Raw genomic sequence first — 18,590 nt, 5'->3', positions numbered from 1 at the left:
ATGTTTACAGTCTGACTTTATAAATTACTGACGTCTAGCGTACGGGAGTGGTCATTACAACTTTACAAACTCCCTACCTGGCTCTTGGCTTGATAAAATAACGATAGAAAACACACTTTGATGATACCCACAGGAGAATTTCTCTTTTCTTTGTAGGGTCAGCTACAGGTCCTCCCTACTCACTACACCATCCTGCTGCCTGAATATGAATATTGAGTTTTGTAAAGCATATTCTATCTTAGGCTGTGGCATGTGTGTTTGTGTGTGTGTGTGTATGTGTGTAAGACCAAAGGAGAAGATCATAACCACTTTTAACATACAAACATAGAAAAATATTTATTATAAAAATGAGTTAAGTAACATGTAACATTCATGTCAGAGCGGGACAGATGATATCAGATGATAAGTATTATTTCATAATGGGATGATGAGTTCGGAGTTCAGAGTTCATCCTTGGCCTGTAAAACAAACAAAAGATTGCTGTTACAAACTTTATATATGACAGGAAGGATTAGTGTCGCATTAGTTGGGGGGAAATGTGTGCCACCAGAAAAAATTATCTTCTTGTTGTGGGACAATCGGAACAGCAAAACAGTTTGTTCTACATTATTTGTTCTTAACATTCACTCACTGAAACTTGAGTTTTTGAATATTCAATTTATTTATCAAATGTACAATTTCAGTGTCTGCCAGCCACTCTGATGAGAGGGAACCTCCACGGCGTTCCTTACCCTCGTCCTGTGGCAGGAACATGGGAACAGGTCATCACTGGGTTGTTCTACAAGCGTCATGTCCTCATGAACCTTGGGCTCTGTGACCTGGAGTTTGGCATACTCCTACAAGGAGAAAACTGAAGTTACAGCACTGTATGTGATGTCACTTATCAATATTATGTCAAGTCAAGTCAAACTTGATTTATATAGCACATTTCATACACAAGCAGCTCAATATGCTTCACAGAAAAGTATTAAAAATAATAGTAATAAGAGAAAGTAATAAAATAGCAATAGAAGAAATACAAATGTTATAGATCTAAAAATCCAAACTGGTGCGAAATGAAAATGTGGGACGGATTTGCGGAAGATTCGTGTGGGAGTCCGGTGCGACATTTTCACATTCTGGTGTTCCAATTTCGTGCCAACAGAAAAAAAAATCGCGTTTATTATCTGAGAGAAATCCATAGAAAGTAGCAGTCACAACAAGGTTATCTTCATTCTTTTAAACAGTAAAGAGAAAGTGTTGGGCCATCCTATTTTGGAAAGGCAGACGGAACACAGAGAGTTTATAGGCTCATCCAGGAGCATGCCAGTAACTGTCATACTGAAATATGTGGCTGTAACACAAAAGTCATTCAATAATCAAACTTTCTCCACGATTCAGCAACAACAGTGCTCACACATAAAGCCTATAAGTGATTATTTATTTTACTTATGGAATCGGTATGTATTTTTTATAGTTATGGCTCTCGTAGCCTACATAAAAGTTAAAATGGTATAATATCATTGGGGTGTTTAGGACTACTCATTAGTCCATGATGAACATTTATAATTGAAACCAAATGAATATAGAAAAGAAAGAAGTTGACCATGGAGAGATGGATCACTCAACTTCTGTCTGGACTACAGGCTTCTGCAGCCAAGCAAAGACCAACAGACCGCATCAGTAACCTAATGTAGCCTATAGGGAAAAACACCACAGCCTACCTAAAAACTTCATCTTTGGAAAAAAAACATCGCAACCAAATCAGCATCTGTGTATGAATTTCTAAAATACAATATATACGGGTAAACGGAGGCGTAGCCATTATTTCATTATATTAAATATTACAGGCACATTGCCAAACGTGCTTGAGCAACTAAACGGCACAAAGAACTGAGCAATTAAATGATAAAACAATAACGAACTATAAGGTATTTAAAAAAACATGACAGGCTCCTTCAATCATCGTGAATTTACTGCATGCAATCCTTGGAATGCGCTATTACGCAGCGCAGCTCACGTTTCCAAAGCCTACCTTACAGTGTTATATAGTATTAAACAATAGGAAATAACCAGTATGGATAACATTTGCTAAATGTGAAATATTTGTAGATATATAATGAGCTCTGTCCATTAAATCCTTTTGGGGACGTGCTTTACGCACAGATGTCCCTTGGAAATACAGAAGCGCAATATTGCTCAATTAATCTTTCAGTTTATCCACAGACAGAATATCTCACGTTTCATGTCCAGGAGCTCTGTGTCTCATCACACTGTTGTTCTAAAGGTATGTGAGTAATCATATGTGTGAAATTACTTTACATGGAGTTTTGATGGCGCTGAGTTGGTCAGTGGAAGAAAGGAGCAGGAGAGGGAGAGACTTCACATCTGTCTACCAACGCCCTGTAGCCCGTTGTACTGGTGTAATTAGTTGCAGGGAGAAAATTGAAAAACATTTATTTAGGTACAATACTCGTTTTTTTGAATTCTGAAAAGGCCTTTAAAGCCCAAATATTTGGAAAAAGTCATGGAAGGATGAGACCATAGTATTTCCAGTGTTTCATAAATTGAAATTTTAAATCTCAACACCAGCCCATGGCATTTCTAGTGTTAATAGAAAAAAATACACCAAAATACTCATATTAAATTGGTTAAACAGCCTATGCAGTGGATTTTACATGACGCGATGCCAATCGACCCTGAGCAACGACTTGCAGTGTGTTTGAGGTGAGGTGATGTTTGAGGCTGGCTACAGCTGTGGAGAAAATAGATCATAGTTTACATGTTGTCTGAAGTGCTACCATACTCTCAGTTTGGCAGGCAATAATTTAATGTGTGCCTATATCTATATTAGCCTTCCTAGTCCACTGTATGAGTGAACGTGGATCAGAGCATGTGCCTCTGCCTCACCTGTGCGTAAAGGCGCACGGCGGTGTGGCCACAGGCTGGATGGGCGTTTACCATCATCCCCGTACCCAAGCCTTTTAGCGATCAAAAGCCACACATATTTATTTCAGCCTGGGACAATGTTTGAAAATGTGACATCAGAGAAAGCAAAAGATTTCATTGGTCAAGTGTATATTTTCGCAGACGGAATGCCGCAGAAGACAAAGTGGTTCCGAATTTTTTTCTTGCCGCACGAAAGTTCCGCCCTGGTGTGCAAGCTTCCATTATAACCCACAAAATCTTTTTTTATCTTTATTTCTGTGCGAATAATCCGCACTGAAATTCGCACTTGGTGTGAAAGGTCTTTTATTCTACTGTTGCACTCATTGTAAATCACTGTCAGCTAAATGCTAAAAGAGTAAATGCAAATGTAGTATTGATTACTAGCACTGATTTCAGATCGCTTTCTTTGTCACATCACCCCCCCCCCCCCCCCCCCCGCCAATCTTCCCTGTCTGTATTGGTGGGAATCTTACAACTAACTTGAGTTTTTTAATGTATGAATTCATGTACTTTAGTAGAAACGTTACCTGGAAAAGTTTGTAGTAGTAACAAAATATTCTGTCTCCCATGAGGTGATTGCGGGCAAACTGCTGACCTGCTGCTGCAATTTTCCTCACCTGAAAGACAGCAAGAGTCATAGCAGGGTTTACATATGTTATCAATATCACAGCCACTCAGGCATAATGACGAAAATGCAGTCATTCTCTAACTCATGTGTCTAACCCATTTAATGTATTGCTGGCTTGATTTAGGTTAGGTTCCCACATAGCAAGAGCTGATTATGTTTTAATAAGATGACAAGAAGTTAAAAAAAATGTGAAATAAATTAACATCATTATCGTCACCTATTATAATCACCCATAATAACACACCCCATCAGGAAGTGGTATTTTTGGAAATCGGTTCCAATACTTCTAATGAACATGAACTAGTAAAAAAAACTTCCCATAGTAAGAATCCAATTTCAAGGCTTTTTGATACATCTCGCATGCCTTACATATTGATGGCAAAAACTGGTACAGAACCAATAGGTACTGTTTTTCAATATCCAGCCATAATCGTCATCATCATCATCATCATCACCTCTTCATCATGGTCGCGGGCCCACTGGATCTTTTCCAGCAGGTCTCCCAGGTCGGCCCTGATGGGGATGTAGTGCTCCCAGGGCCTGAGCTGGTTGTAAAAATGTTCATAATAGCTGGAGTCCTGCTTTAAGACGACGCTGTCTCCTGCCAACAGGTAAGGCAGTCGATACGCCGCCACGGTGCCGTCGATGTTGATTTGGTACTTGTACTGGTGGTGGGGGTGAAACAGAAGATGATATGTTTTGGTGAAGGACAATGTTATTGTAGTTAACTTTACCTTAGACAACTACCCATAAAAAACTTTAATAAAAAAAGGGTTGAAGCTAAAATGAAACTATATCTTAACCTTTATTTATCCCGGTTCACATTCACACACATTCTCACTGAGCTAGTAGAAATTCCTGATTTTGATTGTTTGCTGCATGCAACTAGTTGCGAAAAGTTGCTATGGAATTTAGATGCAACTGAGGTGGATGCAGTTTGCATGGTAAGAACATTTAACATTGACGTTAGTAATTTATCTCAGTTTTCTTTTCATGGCCCTGTAATGTGTTAAGACTCAGCTAATTTTCCATCCATTTTCTTATTTTTGCAGGTTTGCACTGTCTGTGCTGTCTATACTGTCTCCTTTCATGAGATATTAGGGAAAATTAAGCCAGAATTCATCCATTTGAGCCATTTAAATGATTAGCCTGATTTCAAATTCACATTGGCACAAAATAGGGTGTCTGCAAGTTCCATCAAGTTAAGTTTAACACTTAAGATCTTTTTATTGCTGGGGCCGTCTCACCTTGAAGAAGTCAAAGAAAGAGACGTGCTTGACCAGTGGCCCGTAGAGACTCTCGTCGTGTTTAAAGAAGAAGAAGTTCGTGAAGGCGGCGTCCACCATGTCAGGGTGAGCCCTTGCCAGCTTGACCAGCTCCAGACGCTCCTTACGGCTGTCCCGGCCCCTCCAGAAGGCTGTGGCGTTCTTCTCTGACCACGGCGGCCCCGTGTTGGCCTGCACCGACATCATGTCCAGGCTTACTCTGCTCATGGGACAGATGATGCGTTAGTCAAATTGTTTTGTGCAATTTGTAAATGAATTTCTGCATCTATTGGTACAATCAGTCGAAGACACTGACTTATATCAGGTACTAAGATGTAGAATCAGAGGGTGGAATATATCAGTGTGTCTGTGTGACTCAGCTGTTACAGCATAATGACAAGTTATCTGTTACAAGTTTTCAGTTTTATCTTAAAGAAGACATAGAGGCCCAGATTCACTATAGGTTTGCGCAGGAAAGAGCGCGCTATATCACCAAAATGACCAAATCAGAATGCCATGTTTTTCACTAACTAAGTGTGTCTAATGGCACATATATAATTCTCATTATTTTACTCATGTAATAGTTATTTGTAAGTAAGACCATGCAAATTGAGATTGCACCCAATTCACTAACATTTCGCAACACTAACTCCCCCAAATTACTGTACTGTATGCTGGATCCTTTGAAAGGTGCCGCCAAGACTTTGCGTAAATGTGAAGACGCAGGCATCATCACCAGCAAGTCAAGCAAGCAAAAGAGAAGGTTTTGGAGACTCAAGCAACTGAGGCGCAAAAAAATGCATAGATTGCCCTCGCAATGCAATCATAGTGAGCCTAGACCAGAGTTTGCAGATCTTATTTAGCTTGATTATATAACCAGAAAAGCTGAACATGTTTGTGTTATGGATGAAAGGGATGCATAGCCTTGCCTTCCCATGGTCTCAAGGACAGACTCAGTCAGGTCATAGGTGGGCATGACGATGTCTCGGGTATTGTTGGAACCACACCAGGAGAAAATAGGGTGGAGCTTCTCCGTGGGCCTCCTCTTCTCCAGCGGCCAGTCGCCCAGGTTAACAAAAAACTCTAAATCGGGGAGACGAACCTGGACAAATACAACACCACAGGGGAGGATATGGAGGATGCATCCCTCAATCAACATAAAGGGAAACACTGTTTATTTAAAAATGTTTAATATTATTCAGAAGGTAATGGAACATAACAGGAGAGACACTGCCGCCTGCTCATGCTTGCACATTCATCAAGAATGCACAGCAAAACCACTAGGTGGCCTCATCATCACTGTATAAAGTCATAGCCTTCCAGTGGGAGAATGGAGTGCAGAATTGCAACAAAATTTGCAATCTAAATATCTGTCATGTCTATGTCTACTCATTCAAATGGAAACAATGAATAAAACTTAATCAAATTCTGGGCAAAGAATTCAGGAATTCAGTCAGGACGGTGTTACACGTTTCTGCTGGTGCTTACCTTTCTACTGAGTGACAGGAGGAGGGCATCCATGAAGATTCTAAAACCTACATGCTCTCCCAACGTCTTAATGTAGACCTAAAGACAATATAAACATCATATAAACTTCACAAGAATGATTTAAAAATACATTTACCCACAGTGGTGGTGATGGTTAGGACAATCTTATACTGTGGCTTTAGTTTACAGGGTAATAAAGCATTGTGAAAGCTGAAAGAGAGGCCTATCTCAGCCCAAGCTCAGCTTCACAACCACTACTCATCACACCAGTTTTGGATTAAAAGGCCACAGATAGATTATTAGTTGAGATTCAAGGTCTCTCAGACTTTCAAGCTCTCCTCAATGGCCATTCTTCCTGCCATTTTCAAAAACATCATTTGATAAACATCATTATGTGGAAATTCATTACGCAGCCTTGAAATCTAAATAATTTAGCATCATTGTATTAATAAAATATTGCAAACAAAGTTTCACAATATTATAACGTGTCAATTTCCACTCTCCACATCAGTAGCAAGCTGTATAATTAAAAAAAACAATAGCCTACAGCAGGAGCCATTGAAACAGGCTCCATGTATTCCAATTACTTCTAAACTGCACAGAAAATAGTAAATATAATCACATTTTGTCTGATAAAGACAAGGTTTTGTGCAGGATAACATGGGCAAAAAATGAAAAGTCTGTTTTTTCACATGAATGAGTTATGTTCGCAGCAAATTCCAATTACTTCTAAACTGCACAGAAAATTGTAACTTGAATCACATTTTATCTGATAAAGACACATTTTATCTGATAAAGACCCTTTTAGAGGGAATATGGGAAGAAGATGAAAATGAATCCTTTATGCTCGCAGCTAACAAACGGCACATTTTGGTTGTGTTAACAGTTCTGCCGCTGTTTTTTGTCTTGAGCCCTGTTCACATCGAGACTTTATGTAATTGAGAATTACCACCCAACCTTTATATTTCCCAGTGGTGCATGTAAAGAATAATTTTTTTTACCAATGTGTATCAAGAATGAAAATGGCAAATTTGATCATTATGATGTGACCTTAACCTAGGAAGCCACAAATGTAAGATTTTCCGCCCTGTCTTGAAGGGCTGGATTTCATAATATAGAATTCTATTCCAGAAACAAACTCATACTGCCATGTCAGTTTAGCAAGTCAAAAATAATGGATGATTGTGGAATTACTACATTTTGAAAAAAATCATCAAGCAGGAATCAAAACTATTTTTTTGGATCAAAATGTAGCCTACACCAAAGCCAGTGATGTGCCCGAAAATTTGTGGAATTGTGATTTGCACTGAACTAGTATTATAAGGGGAGCTTGGCCATCCTGGAAACACAATATCTAATTTGCAAAACAACAAATTCACATGGGACTGGAAATCACAGACAACTGACAAATTACTGGAGCTCCCCAGGTAATACTAGTAGCGTGCGAATACGGCTTTAGACATAACACTATTACAGCAACCTGGAATGAAAGTGGTATTTTGAGAAGGCTTTACCCTTCAATACCTGGCTGCTGCGTTGGTCTAACAGGTGTGTCATATAGGACTATAGCTCCAGGCACTCCCTTCTGCTTACTTTCTGCTATTATATGGCCCCGACTAGTTACCAGCCTAAGGAAATAAATACTACCCTTTGATGAAGCTATGTGGAAAAACTGAAGAATTTCTGGTGAAACTGCACATAACGTTATGTTACATTAAGTAGTCATATCACACTACAGTCAATAATAAGAGCATTGGTACAGAGAGCTAAAGTTTGACCTCATCACTGTTATTTTAACTAACGTTGGATCAATATATCAGTTTAGTGTTACAGCAGACTGATATTGGTCTTTATTATTGTAAAGCCTGCAATGAAACCTGCCTCACCCTGCCTTAAGGATCTGCTAACTCACCTGAAAGAATTTTATTAGTAGGCTTTTAATGGAGAGTTTTAGTGTCCCATGATGGTCTAAATGCTGCTTCAGAGGCTTTTCCACCCTGACAAGAATAAAACTCTGGGGGAAACACTTAATCCTTGTAATTTTTTGACATGAAAATGGTCAAAATTAAAGATACTGAGTATCAGCTAAAAATATTGGCTATCGACAGCTTCAATCTAAAAATATCGGTATCAGCCTTCAAAAACTCATATTGTTCTAACCCTAGTTTTAACATGGTTTTGGTAAACAATTTACACAAGTCTTCAGAAGCTGTTTGTGTTCTTTTGCCTGATATTCACTGTTTCATTTCACACCCTATACTGCTATTTTATGTCTGGCAGATCTGGCGGAATACTCAGCCCACTCTTGTGGTACCTTGTTGTCTTTGACGGTGTAGTGGCAGAGACTCTGTCGCTGTCCAAAGCGCTGTGGGATCTCCTGGGCGTTGCGCTCCGGGTCGACTCTGGGGTAGAGGGCCAGGTCACTGTCTATCTGGGGGAAGGAGGCAGGACAGTGCATGTTGTCCTGCCATACTGAACCACTCGGCTGGGGACAGTCACAGCCCTCATGGTAGACTGGGCCTTCAGAAGAAAAAGAGAGGGAGATAGAATGACCCCCTTTCCACCTGGTATTAACATGTGTCCTGGGTCATCAGATGGTATTTGGATACAGCAAAAACGCCTGCAGATTTTTCAGCAGCATGATCATGCTGCAAACACCCCGTTCCACCTCATCCTAAAAATGATCTATTGGGTTGAGATCTGGATACTGAACTAAAGTCACTATCATGTTACCTGGAACGATCTTGAGATGGTGGCACATTATCCTGCTGGAAGTATATATTTGAAAAATGCACCTGGGATGCATTTCCCACACCATTTCAACACCACCAACCTGTACCGTTGACACCAAGCAGGATGGATTCATGGATTCATTCTATTAACACCAAACTCTGACCCTGCTATCAGCGTGACACAACAGAAACCAGGATCCCTCAGACCAGGCGTAATTTTTCCACTTTTCAATTGTCCCTGCTTTGGTGATCATGTGCCCACTGTAGCCTAATGTTTTTGTTCATGGCTGGCAGGAGTGGAAGTCGATAAAGTCTTCTGCTGCTGAAGTGCATCTGCTTCAAGGTTCGAGTTGTGGGTTGAGACGCCCTTCTGCACATTAGTGTTGTACTAAGCTGTTATTTGCATGCTTGTGGCCCACCTGTTAGCTTGAACAAGTCTTGCCATTTTACTCTCTCACATCAACAAGATGTTCTCACCCTCAGGCCTGTAGCTGACTGGTTGTTTATGGCACCATTCTTGGTAAACTCTAGACTCTAAATCCAGGTCAGCCATTTCTGAGATGCTGGAACAGGACCATCTAGCACTAATGATTAAACCACGTTCAAAGTCGCTTAGATCAGATGTCTTTCCCATTCAAATGTTTAGTCGAATAGTAACTGAACCTTTCCACACTGTATGCATGCTTTATATACTAAGTCACAGCCAAACAACCCTGTCTGGTTTGTGAAAATGGGGAGGTATGCCTAATAAAGTTAGCCTGGCAGACGTGGCAGCTCTGTGTGGGACACACTTTGATCTAAGCCAGCAAACCCACGCTAATGAGGTGACTTTGTCATCATAGAATTTATGATGATTGGATATCCAAGTTTTCAGTTGAACAAATCTTGACCCTTGGCCCTGCCCTCAAGTGGGGCGCAATCACATGTCAAAACACAACTTGCTCTTCATGACAACCTGCTGCTAGCTGGGCTGCTTGTTTTCTATCTCATATCAACTGTTTTATAACCCTTCTATTACTGTCTATTTTACTCAAGCTGATGCTACTCTGCAGCACATTGAATTCTATTATGTTCAATACAGAACAAAATGTGGTATATAAATAAAGACAGATTGATGAAAGTTAAGGTTAGGCATTTTGTGTGTTTGGGTTAATGAACAACGAACAAAACACAAATGAATGTCACTTGTGATAATGTTTACTAGTAAGACAGATTTGTAAGTGTATGTGAATATTTACTTGCCTCCTTGGGTTTTTGCGGTATGTCTGTCTTTGATAATATCTTCTTATATCTTATTTCCCTCATCTCAAATTATATTTCCTAGGCACCGTGGATTATGCTCTACCTTTGAGAATGAATGGAGACTTGGCGACATGCTTGTCGTTGAGCAGAACGTGGATGTGAAGGTCAGTGTAGCTGGCGTACATCCTGTAACGAACCAGGAAGGAACCATCCTGGCGGTCCAGGACCTGGACCCAGATTCTGGTGAACTGCTCCACTGGAGACTCAATCTTCACTTCAAAAGTCTTCTCACCAGGTGATGCTGTAAAACTGTGGAGGAGGGAATATGGACAATGAATCCCCTCTTGATAAGCTTTAGGCTGAGGGGCCACCACCTGAGAAGATTTTTGTTGTTGGATATGACTTAGTACAGAAGTGGACAATTGTTTCTAATGTAGGTGAATAACAGGATACATGGTCCATTGCTGACACAATTTCATAGCTTCATAGTATTGTCATGCTGTTGTTGTGTCTTCCCTCAGTAGTAGTAGACACCAATTTATGTTTTTTTTGTAGCAGGCATGAATGGAGCTGAGTAACAGATAGGTGCCTTGGAACCCCAAACATGAGTGAATATGACACCCACTGAGCAACTAGACACAGGGGGAGGGACACCTTCATTGGGCCCAAGGGAGACGTTCAGTGAAAAGAGTCAATAGAGGCTGTCTCCAAATAACATCTTCTTCCCTGGGGCACTGTCTTTCATGTCTACTCTCTCACTGTTATCTTGTAATTTCAACTTTAATGTTGCACTACACGTGTTAAGCACTTACTATACTTTCCTTTCATTGTACATTGGCATTACTTTGAACTGATCGAACAGAAGGGTAAGAACATTATTAACTGTAAGCTTACCTTTCACTATCATACTGAAGATTTGAATTTCAAGCACTTGCCAATGTGTTGTGAGTACATTCTGCACTCTGTTTATTTTGAGACCAGACATGATCTACATCTGTGATCTTACTAATTTACTGTATATCAATGGTAACTAAATGAATGAAAGCTACCTTGCCTTTCAGAGGTTGATGTATTCTTTAGATAGGTTAACAGTAGATTGTGTACTCAGTGATGATTTCTATACAATAAGAGTAAGGACATCACCAGAAGAGGTTAGGGTTAGGGCACATTTTTAAGCATGTAACTTCACAGTACTCTAAGTTACTTTGAATAAAGACTAACTTTAGTAAAGCAACTAGTTAGGCCTAGCCTACTATTTAGGGCAAGTAACGAAGTAAAGTAACTAGTTATTTTCAAAGGTAACTTTCCCCATCACTGTAACTGAGTGCCTTCCAGTGTTATTGTATGGCATTCTTAAAAAAATAATTAGTATTGTAGCATATTTATATTTTCACTCTTTTGGTTATCATACATTTTATTGTTTTTAATAAATAACACAAACCACATGCCTGGTGCACATTTTCTCGTCTTCATTCTGCCAAGTAGCTCTGTGCCACATGATTTCTAAAATACTTTTGTCCATTTTGTTATTATTTCCGACCGTTAGCACTTGAAAGAACAAGTCATTTACTCGGAGGCAAGATGTTACGAGGAACACTGAAAGCAGCACTGCTTGCCACATCACTTGCCGAATTTTTACAGGTTATTGAGGCTGGACTCAATGCTGCAAAAACGACGCCACAGCAGGCCTACTTACTTTCTCCCTGAGCTGTCCACTGCCTGTATGAAGAAAAAGCGAGCTGGAAGGACGATGTTTGGCTCCAGTCCGGGTCCCCATACCAAAGTTTTTGCAGCACTGGGTACCGACCCGGCCAGAGCCCCCAATTCATGTCTGAACAGTCCCAGACAATATAGTAGCAGCAACCACGAAAACGGTCTCGGGGACATTGTTTTCCGTCGACTCCCCTTTTACCGTTATTCTTTTACTATTCCGTCCCTTCCTACAGACTTTCACTCCCCAAAATTGCCATTCCCGGCGTAATGTCCACATAACCGGAGGAGGAATAGACGTCTGGTAGTATACATTTTAGTTCGTTCTTTAGCAGTTTCCATTTAGAAAAACGCCATGGCGCAATGCCAATGTTTTCTTTTTGGCAAACGTAACATTGGTTTTGTTAGTATCCGTCCAGTGAAGTCGCTGTCTCTTTCTCGTTATTTCCAAAAACGTTCATTTTACTGACTATCGGCTCAATAAACGGTAAACTACCACTGGGCGGGACAGGTCAGACAGGCATGCGGGGTGTAGCGATCTGATTGGTCGCTGCTCCACTGCATCTGGAACCGATTGGGTGAATGAGCGTCGAGCGAGAATATGATTGGACGAAAACCCGGAAGGAAAAGTCTAGACGATTTTTTTGTGGCAAGGAATGTTTTGTTTTGTTTTTTTCAGAATCAGAATTTGCTTTATAGGCCAAGTAAGTTTGTACATATAAGGAATTTGATTCGGTTTCTCACGTCAGTCATGTTAAACATAACAACACAGTATAATAGGCTGTAAGTGGTATAAAAATAAAATAAATGTATGGAATAGGTCTCTAGGATGCCTCTAGGAGTTGCAGACCTATATAAAAATTGTATATCAGTTGAATAAAAAGTATATGTAGTATATAAAAATTAAAAATCGAAATTTAGGGCATATTTTTCTGTACAGTATGCACATGGTTCTCTGTTGAACCCTGACTGATGCACTGATGTGAAGCCATGGATGTCAGTAATAGATAAGAAAAAAGAAACAGAAATATATACAGATCTAGATAATATACTGCACTGGATTCCAGAGTATAAATAATTATAAATATGGAAATGCATATATGCAGAGAAGTGGCTCTATAGGCAGCCAATTCACAGGAAATGTATTTTTGTAAAGAAAGGTTTTTGTAAAGTAATGGTGTAAAAGAGATGCTATAAAGATTAGATTGTAGTTATGGTTCATGGTATGAAATGGATTATTTGTGTCTTTTTCGTGGCATCTTGCATAGGCCTACATGTTGTTGTTGTTGTTGTTGTTGTTGTTTTTTTTTTGGGGGGGGGGGGGAATTGCATTTTAATTCATTTAGAATTCATTTAGAAAGACAAAATTACAGGCATTGTCTACATAACAGAAACACAGCCTTGTCCTATATGGCAGTTTTTTTGTTTGCAAAACACTGTGTCATGGAATCTCATGTGGGATGGGCCATTCATTTGGCATGACACGGAAATAAGATTTCATTCATTCATTCATTCATTCATTCATTCATTCATTCATATAACATGTTATTATATGAATTGTCATTACATTCAAATGTTGCTGCTTCAGTGTTCTGTTTCCATTTTGCCTGTGAGGTCACAATGCAGCATTTGTGATGCCATGTGCTTCTGGTGCATTAAATTCAGAGACAAAGTTTCACAGAGGGACAGAAGCTGAGTGATGGATAGCAAGAAAAGAAGTAACTTGGTAAGTAAGAAGATACAACAGACAAGTTTAATGAGGGATTAACATGAAAGGTAAGTGACATTTTCCTCATTTTACAGGAGAGCAAAACAAAACCTTTGATTGCATTTTATTTAATTAAATTTAGACAATAAAAGTCAGCCTCTCACTAAAGCTTCCTCCTTTGAGACAAATTTGAACCAGTAACCTAGGATTACAGCGTATTTCCTCTACAGTCCTGCTCCACTTTAAACTATCAAAGGGAATAATAAGCAGCACAGTGAGCTGTCACAGCCTTTAACCACTGGATGGCCCTGTTTCAGAGTCTATAAAATTATAAATTGGTGCATGTTGTTTATTAGGCCAGGTTGATTGACATTTTATGATTGAAAACAGATGAGCATATTATGTAAGGTTCCATCTCCTTACTCACAGTGGTGTTTTTGAAAAAAAGAACAACAACCTTTTACTATTTACTGCCACTCTTCATTTAAGTTTGTTAACCTGTCTATGTGTGTGTGTGTGTGTGTGTGTGTGTGTGTGTGTGTGTGTGTGTGTGTGGGGGGGGGGGGGGGTGGGGGGGGGGGGGGGGGATTACACACACGGTTACTGTAATATTAGCTAGCTTAGTAGCAGCGCAAGCACAAACATCAGTACCGTTGGCTAGTACATCAAAGTAACATTCAAACCTAATTCTAAACAATTCTCCATTAATAGACTACTACGTGTAGGCTATAAGATTCGTTTAATATCCCTGGGAAAACAATATATTTTATAATTCATTCACTATTTACTAGCCTAGGCTCTCTGTTAGCCCCGATATGTTCTATTAACGTCAAAAATCTGTCAATTTAATGTGCTTTGATTATTGGCAAAAGTACATACCTGATAGAACATGACTTCAGAGCTTTTTGAGATTGTTAGGGTGTTTTGTTAACTTCGGCATACAAGTGATCAGTACAAGTGAGTCAGTTATATTGTGTAGGCTATTAAAAGTGTACTGAAAATGCCCCCATGGTGTATTATACCATGTTACTGCAATTATCACTCAGTCGGCCACTTGGTGCCAGTTTGGGCTATTATATTTAGAGAAAAAACAACTACATTTTGTTTGCAAGTTTTGTTTTATGTTTAGTGACTTTGTGACCAACAGAGGAAGAATGGGATCTCGGGAACAAGTGTGAGACTGAACTGATCAATACTGATATCGATTAAGTTTTTGTTACCATTGTCAGTCACACAAGTGGCTTGCGAGAGATTCTCAACCTTGAAATTCATCAAAAACTGATTGAGGAGTTCTACTTCACTGGAACGTCTCCAAGCATTCCTGCTGATGGCAAGTTGGAAAAAGAACACAGATGTAGTTATCAACAGGGTATCAGAAGAGAGCACACTTCTGACGCGTCTTCTGACTACATAAGGTAGGACATGCATCTATTCTATTCTATTCTATTCTATTCTTTGCTGCTTGGTTTTAGGCTGCCATGCCATTATCCTGGTGTTGGCAGGTGCGTGTGTCTGTGCATGTGGGCGTGCACGTGTGTGTGTCAGAGAAGTGACAAAAACAATGTTTTAAGTTCACTTTGTATGTGTTGCTTTTGTCTCACCCGCTGTGGTGTTGTTTACAATGCATGTTTACATGTGTAGCGCCGTCTACACGCAGTAAATGTGGTTGTTTATCTGTGTAGCGCCGTCTGCATACAATAAATGTGACTGTGTAGTGCCATACAGTAAATTAAGGTTGTTTATCTGTGTAGTGCTGTCTACATACAGTAAATGTGGCTATTTATCTGTCTAGTGCCATACAGTAAATGCGGTTGTTTATGTGTAGCGCCGTCTACATTCAATAAATGTAGTTGTTTATCTGTGTAGCGCCGTCTACATACAATAAATGTGGTTGTTTATCTGTGTAGCGCCGTCTACATACAGTAAATGTGCTTGTTTATCTGTGTAGCGCCGTCTACATTCAATAAATGTAGAACTACATTTATTGAATGTAGACGGCGCTACACAGATAAACAACTTTGTTTATCTGTGTAGCGCCGTCTACATACAATAAATGTGGTTGTTTATCTGTGTAGCGCCGTCTACATACAGTAAATGTGGCTGTTTATCTGTCTAGTGCCATACAGTAAATGTAGTTGTTTATCTGTGTAGCGCCGTCTACATACAGTAAATGTGCTTGTTTATCTGTGTAGCGCCGTCTACACACATTAAATGTGGTTGTTTATCTGTGTAGCGCCGTCTACACACATTAAATGTGGTTGTTTATCTGTGTAGCGCCGTCTACACACATTAAATGTGGCTGTTTATCTGTGTAGCGCCGTCTGCACACATTAAATGTAGTTGTTTATCTGTGTAGCGCCGTCTACATACAATAGTAGTTGTTTATTTCGTTCTTTAGCAGTTTCCATTTAGAAAAACGCCATGGCGCAATGCCAATGTTTTCTTTTTGGCAAACGTAACATTGGTTTTGTTAGTATCCGTCCAGTGAAGTCGCTGTCTCTTTCTCGTTATTTCCAAAAACGTTCATTTTACTGACTATCGGCTCAATAAACTGTAAACTACCACTGGGCGGGACAGATCAGACAGGCATGCGGGGTGTAGCGATCTGATTGGTCGCTCCTCCACTGCATCTGGAACCGATTGGGTGAATGAGCGTCGAGCGAGAATATGATTGGACGAAAACCCGGAAGGAAAAGTCTAGACGATTTTTTTGTGGCAAGGAATGTTTTTTTTTGTTTTTGTTTTTTTTCCCAGAATCAGAATTTGTTTTATAGGCCAAGTACGTTTGTACATATAAGGAATTTGACTCGGTTTCTCACGTCAGTCATGTTAAACATAACAACACAGTATAAGGCTGTAAGTGGTATAAAAATAAAATAAATGTATGGAATAGGTCTCTAGGATGCCTCTAGGAGTTGCAGACCTATATAAAAATTGTATATCCGTTGAATAAAAAGTATATGTAGTATATAAAAATTAAAAATCGAAATTTAGGGCATATTTTTCTGTACAGTATGCACATGGTTCTCTGTTGAACCCTGACTGATGCACTGATGTGAAGCCATGGAAGTCAGTAATAGATAAGAAAAAAGAAACAGAAATATATACAGATCTAGATAATATACTGCACTGGATTCCAGAGTATAAATAATTATAAATATGGAAATGCATATATGCAGAGAAGTGGCTCTATAGGCAGCCAATTCACAGGAAATGTATTTTTGTAAAGAAAGGTTTTTAAAATGTAAAGTAATGGTGTAAAAGAGATGCTATAAAGATTAGATTGTAGTTATGGTTCATGGTATGAAATGGATTATTTGTGTCTTTTTCGTGGCATCTTGCAATAGGCCTACATGTTGTTGTTGTTGTTGTTTTTTTTGGGGGGGGACAATTGCATTTTAATTAGAATTCATTTAGAAAGACAAAATTACAGGCATTTTCTACATAACAGAAACACAGCCTTGTCCTATATGGCAATTTTTTTTGTTTGCAAAACACTGTGTCATGGAATCTCATGTGGGATGGGCCATTCATTTGGCATGACACGGAAATAAGATTTCATTCATTCATTCATTCATTCATATAACATGTTATTATATGAATTGGAATTACATTCAAATGTTGCTGCTTCAGTGTTCTGTTTCCATTTTGCCTGTGAGGTCACAATGCAGCATTTGTGATGCCATGTGCTTCTGGTGCATTAAATTCAGAGACAAAGTTTCACAGAGGGACAGAAGCTGAGTGATGGATAGCAAGAAAAGAAGTAACTTGGTAAGTAAGAAGATACAACAGACAAGTTTAATGAGGGATTAACATGAAAGGTAAGTGACATTTTCCTCATTTTACAGGAGAGCAAAACAAAACTTTTGATTGCATTTTATTTAATTAAATTTAGACAATAAAAGTCAGCCTCTCACTAAAGCTTCCTCCTTTGAGACAAATTTGAACCAGTAACCTAGGATTACAGCGTATTTCCTCTACAGTCCTGCTCCACTCTAAACTATCAAAGGGAATAATAAGCAATGTAGTTGTTTATCTGTGTAGCGCCGTCTACATACAATAAATGTGGTTGTTTATTTCTATAGCACCGTCTACACACAATAAATGTGTTTGTATATCTGTGTAGCGCCGTCTACATACAGTAAATGTGGCTATTTATCTGTGTAGTGCCATACAGTAAATGTGGTTGTTTATCTGTGTAGTGCTGTCTACATACAGTAGCCTAAATGTGTTTTTTTATGTGTAGCACTGTCTACATACAGTAAATGTAGTTGTTTATATTTGTACGTCGTACAGTAAATGTGGCTGTTTGTGTAGTGCCATCTACACACATTAAATGTGTCTGTTTATCTCTGTAACGCCGTCTACACACAGTAAATGTGGTTGTTTATCTGTGTAGCGCCATCTACACACATTAAATGTAGTTGTTTATCTGTGTAGCACCGTCTAGTGTGGTCAAAATATGTGTAGCGTCGTCTACATAAATGTGGTTGTTTATTTCAGTAGTGCCGTCTACATACATTAAATGTGGCTGTTTATAGTATGTGAGGCGCTGTCTACACTCATTGAATGTGTTTATCTGTGTAGCGCCGTCTACATACAGTAAATGTGGCTGTTTACATGTGTAGCGCTGTCTACACACATTAAATGTGGTTGTTTATCTGTGTAGCGCCGTCTACATACAGACTGTATGTAGACTACACTACTTACTGTCAGTTTTTCATGTCAGTACGTCAAAGTTGCTACTTGGTGGAAGGATGAGGAAGACAGGAAGATGAGGCCAGGTGATTTAGCGCTTAGCAGAGGATGAGAGCATTAGCATATCTGATGCAAACACCAACTACGAGATGAAGGTTCATAATGTCATCCTGGATACAATCATAGAGCAC

The 18,590-nt window shown here is 39.3% G+C and overlaps 1 protein-coding gene across 1 annotated transcript; it reads right to left on the bottom strand.

Annotated features, from left to right (window-relative positions):
• Positions 1-347: 347 nt before the first annotated feature.
• On the bottom strand, positions 348-12,467 carry poglut2 (protein O-glucosyltransferase 2). Its single transcript, XM_071915731.1, has 10 exons — positions 11,980-12,467; positions 10,387-10,592; positions 8,624-8,829; positions 6,310-6,387; positions 5,751-5,923; positions 4,804-5,041; positions 4,012-4,221; positions 3,456-3,545; positions 732-836; positions 348-458 (listed from the first exon to the last, which is right to left on the bottom strand). The coding sequence occupies exons 1-10, from the start codon at positions 12,168-12,170 to the stop codon at positions 441-443; spliced, it is 1,515 nt and encodes a 504-aa protein (XP_071771832.1). The 5' UTR covers positions 12,171-12,467; the 3' UTR covers positions 348-440.
• Between the last annotated feature and the right edge of the window lie 6,123 nt (positions 12,468-18,590).

Source organism: Centroberyx gerrardi, chromosome 10 (genome assembly GCF_048128805.1).
Source record: "Centroberyx gerrardi isolate f3 chromosome 10, fCenGer3.hap1.cur.20231027, whole genome shotgun sequence".
In the NCBI taxonomy this organism is placed as follows: domain Eukaryota; kingdom Metazoa; phylum Chordata; class Actinopteri; order Beryciformes; family Berycidae; genus Centroberyx; species Centroberyx gerrardi.
Note: the sequence above shows the minus strand (reverse complement) of the source record. Positions and strands in the feature narration are given on the sequence as shown.

Excerpts from the sequence above, each read along its gene's own strand:
- poglut2 (XM_071915731.1), bottom strand. The coding sequence starts at position 12,170 with ATGTCCCCGAGACCGTTTTCGTGGTTGCTGCTACTATATTGTCTGGGA. Across the intron at positions 8,830-10,386 it reads GTCTCCATTCATTCTCAAAG|GCCCAGTCTACCATGAGGGC; the intron begins GTAGAGCATAAT and ends TTTCTTCTGAAG. Across the intron at positions 3,546-4,011 it reads CCCGCGACCATGATGAAGAG|GTGAGGAAAATTGCAGCAGC; the intron begins GTGATGATGATG and ends GCTGTCTTTCAG.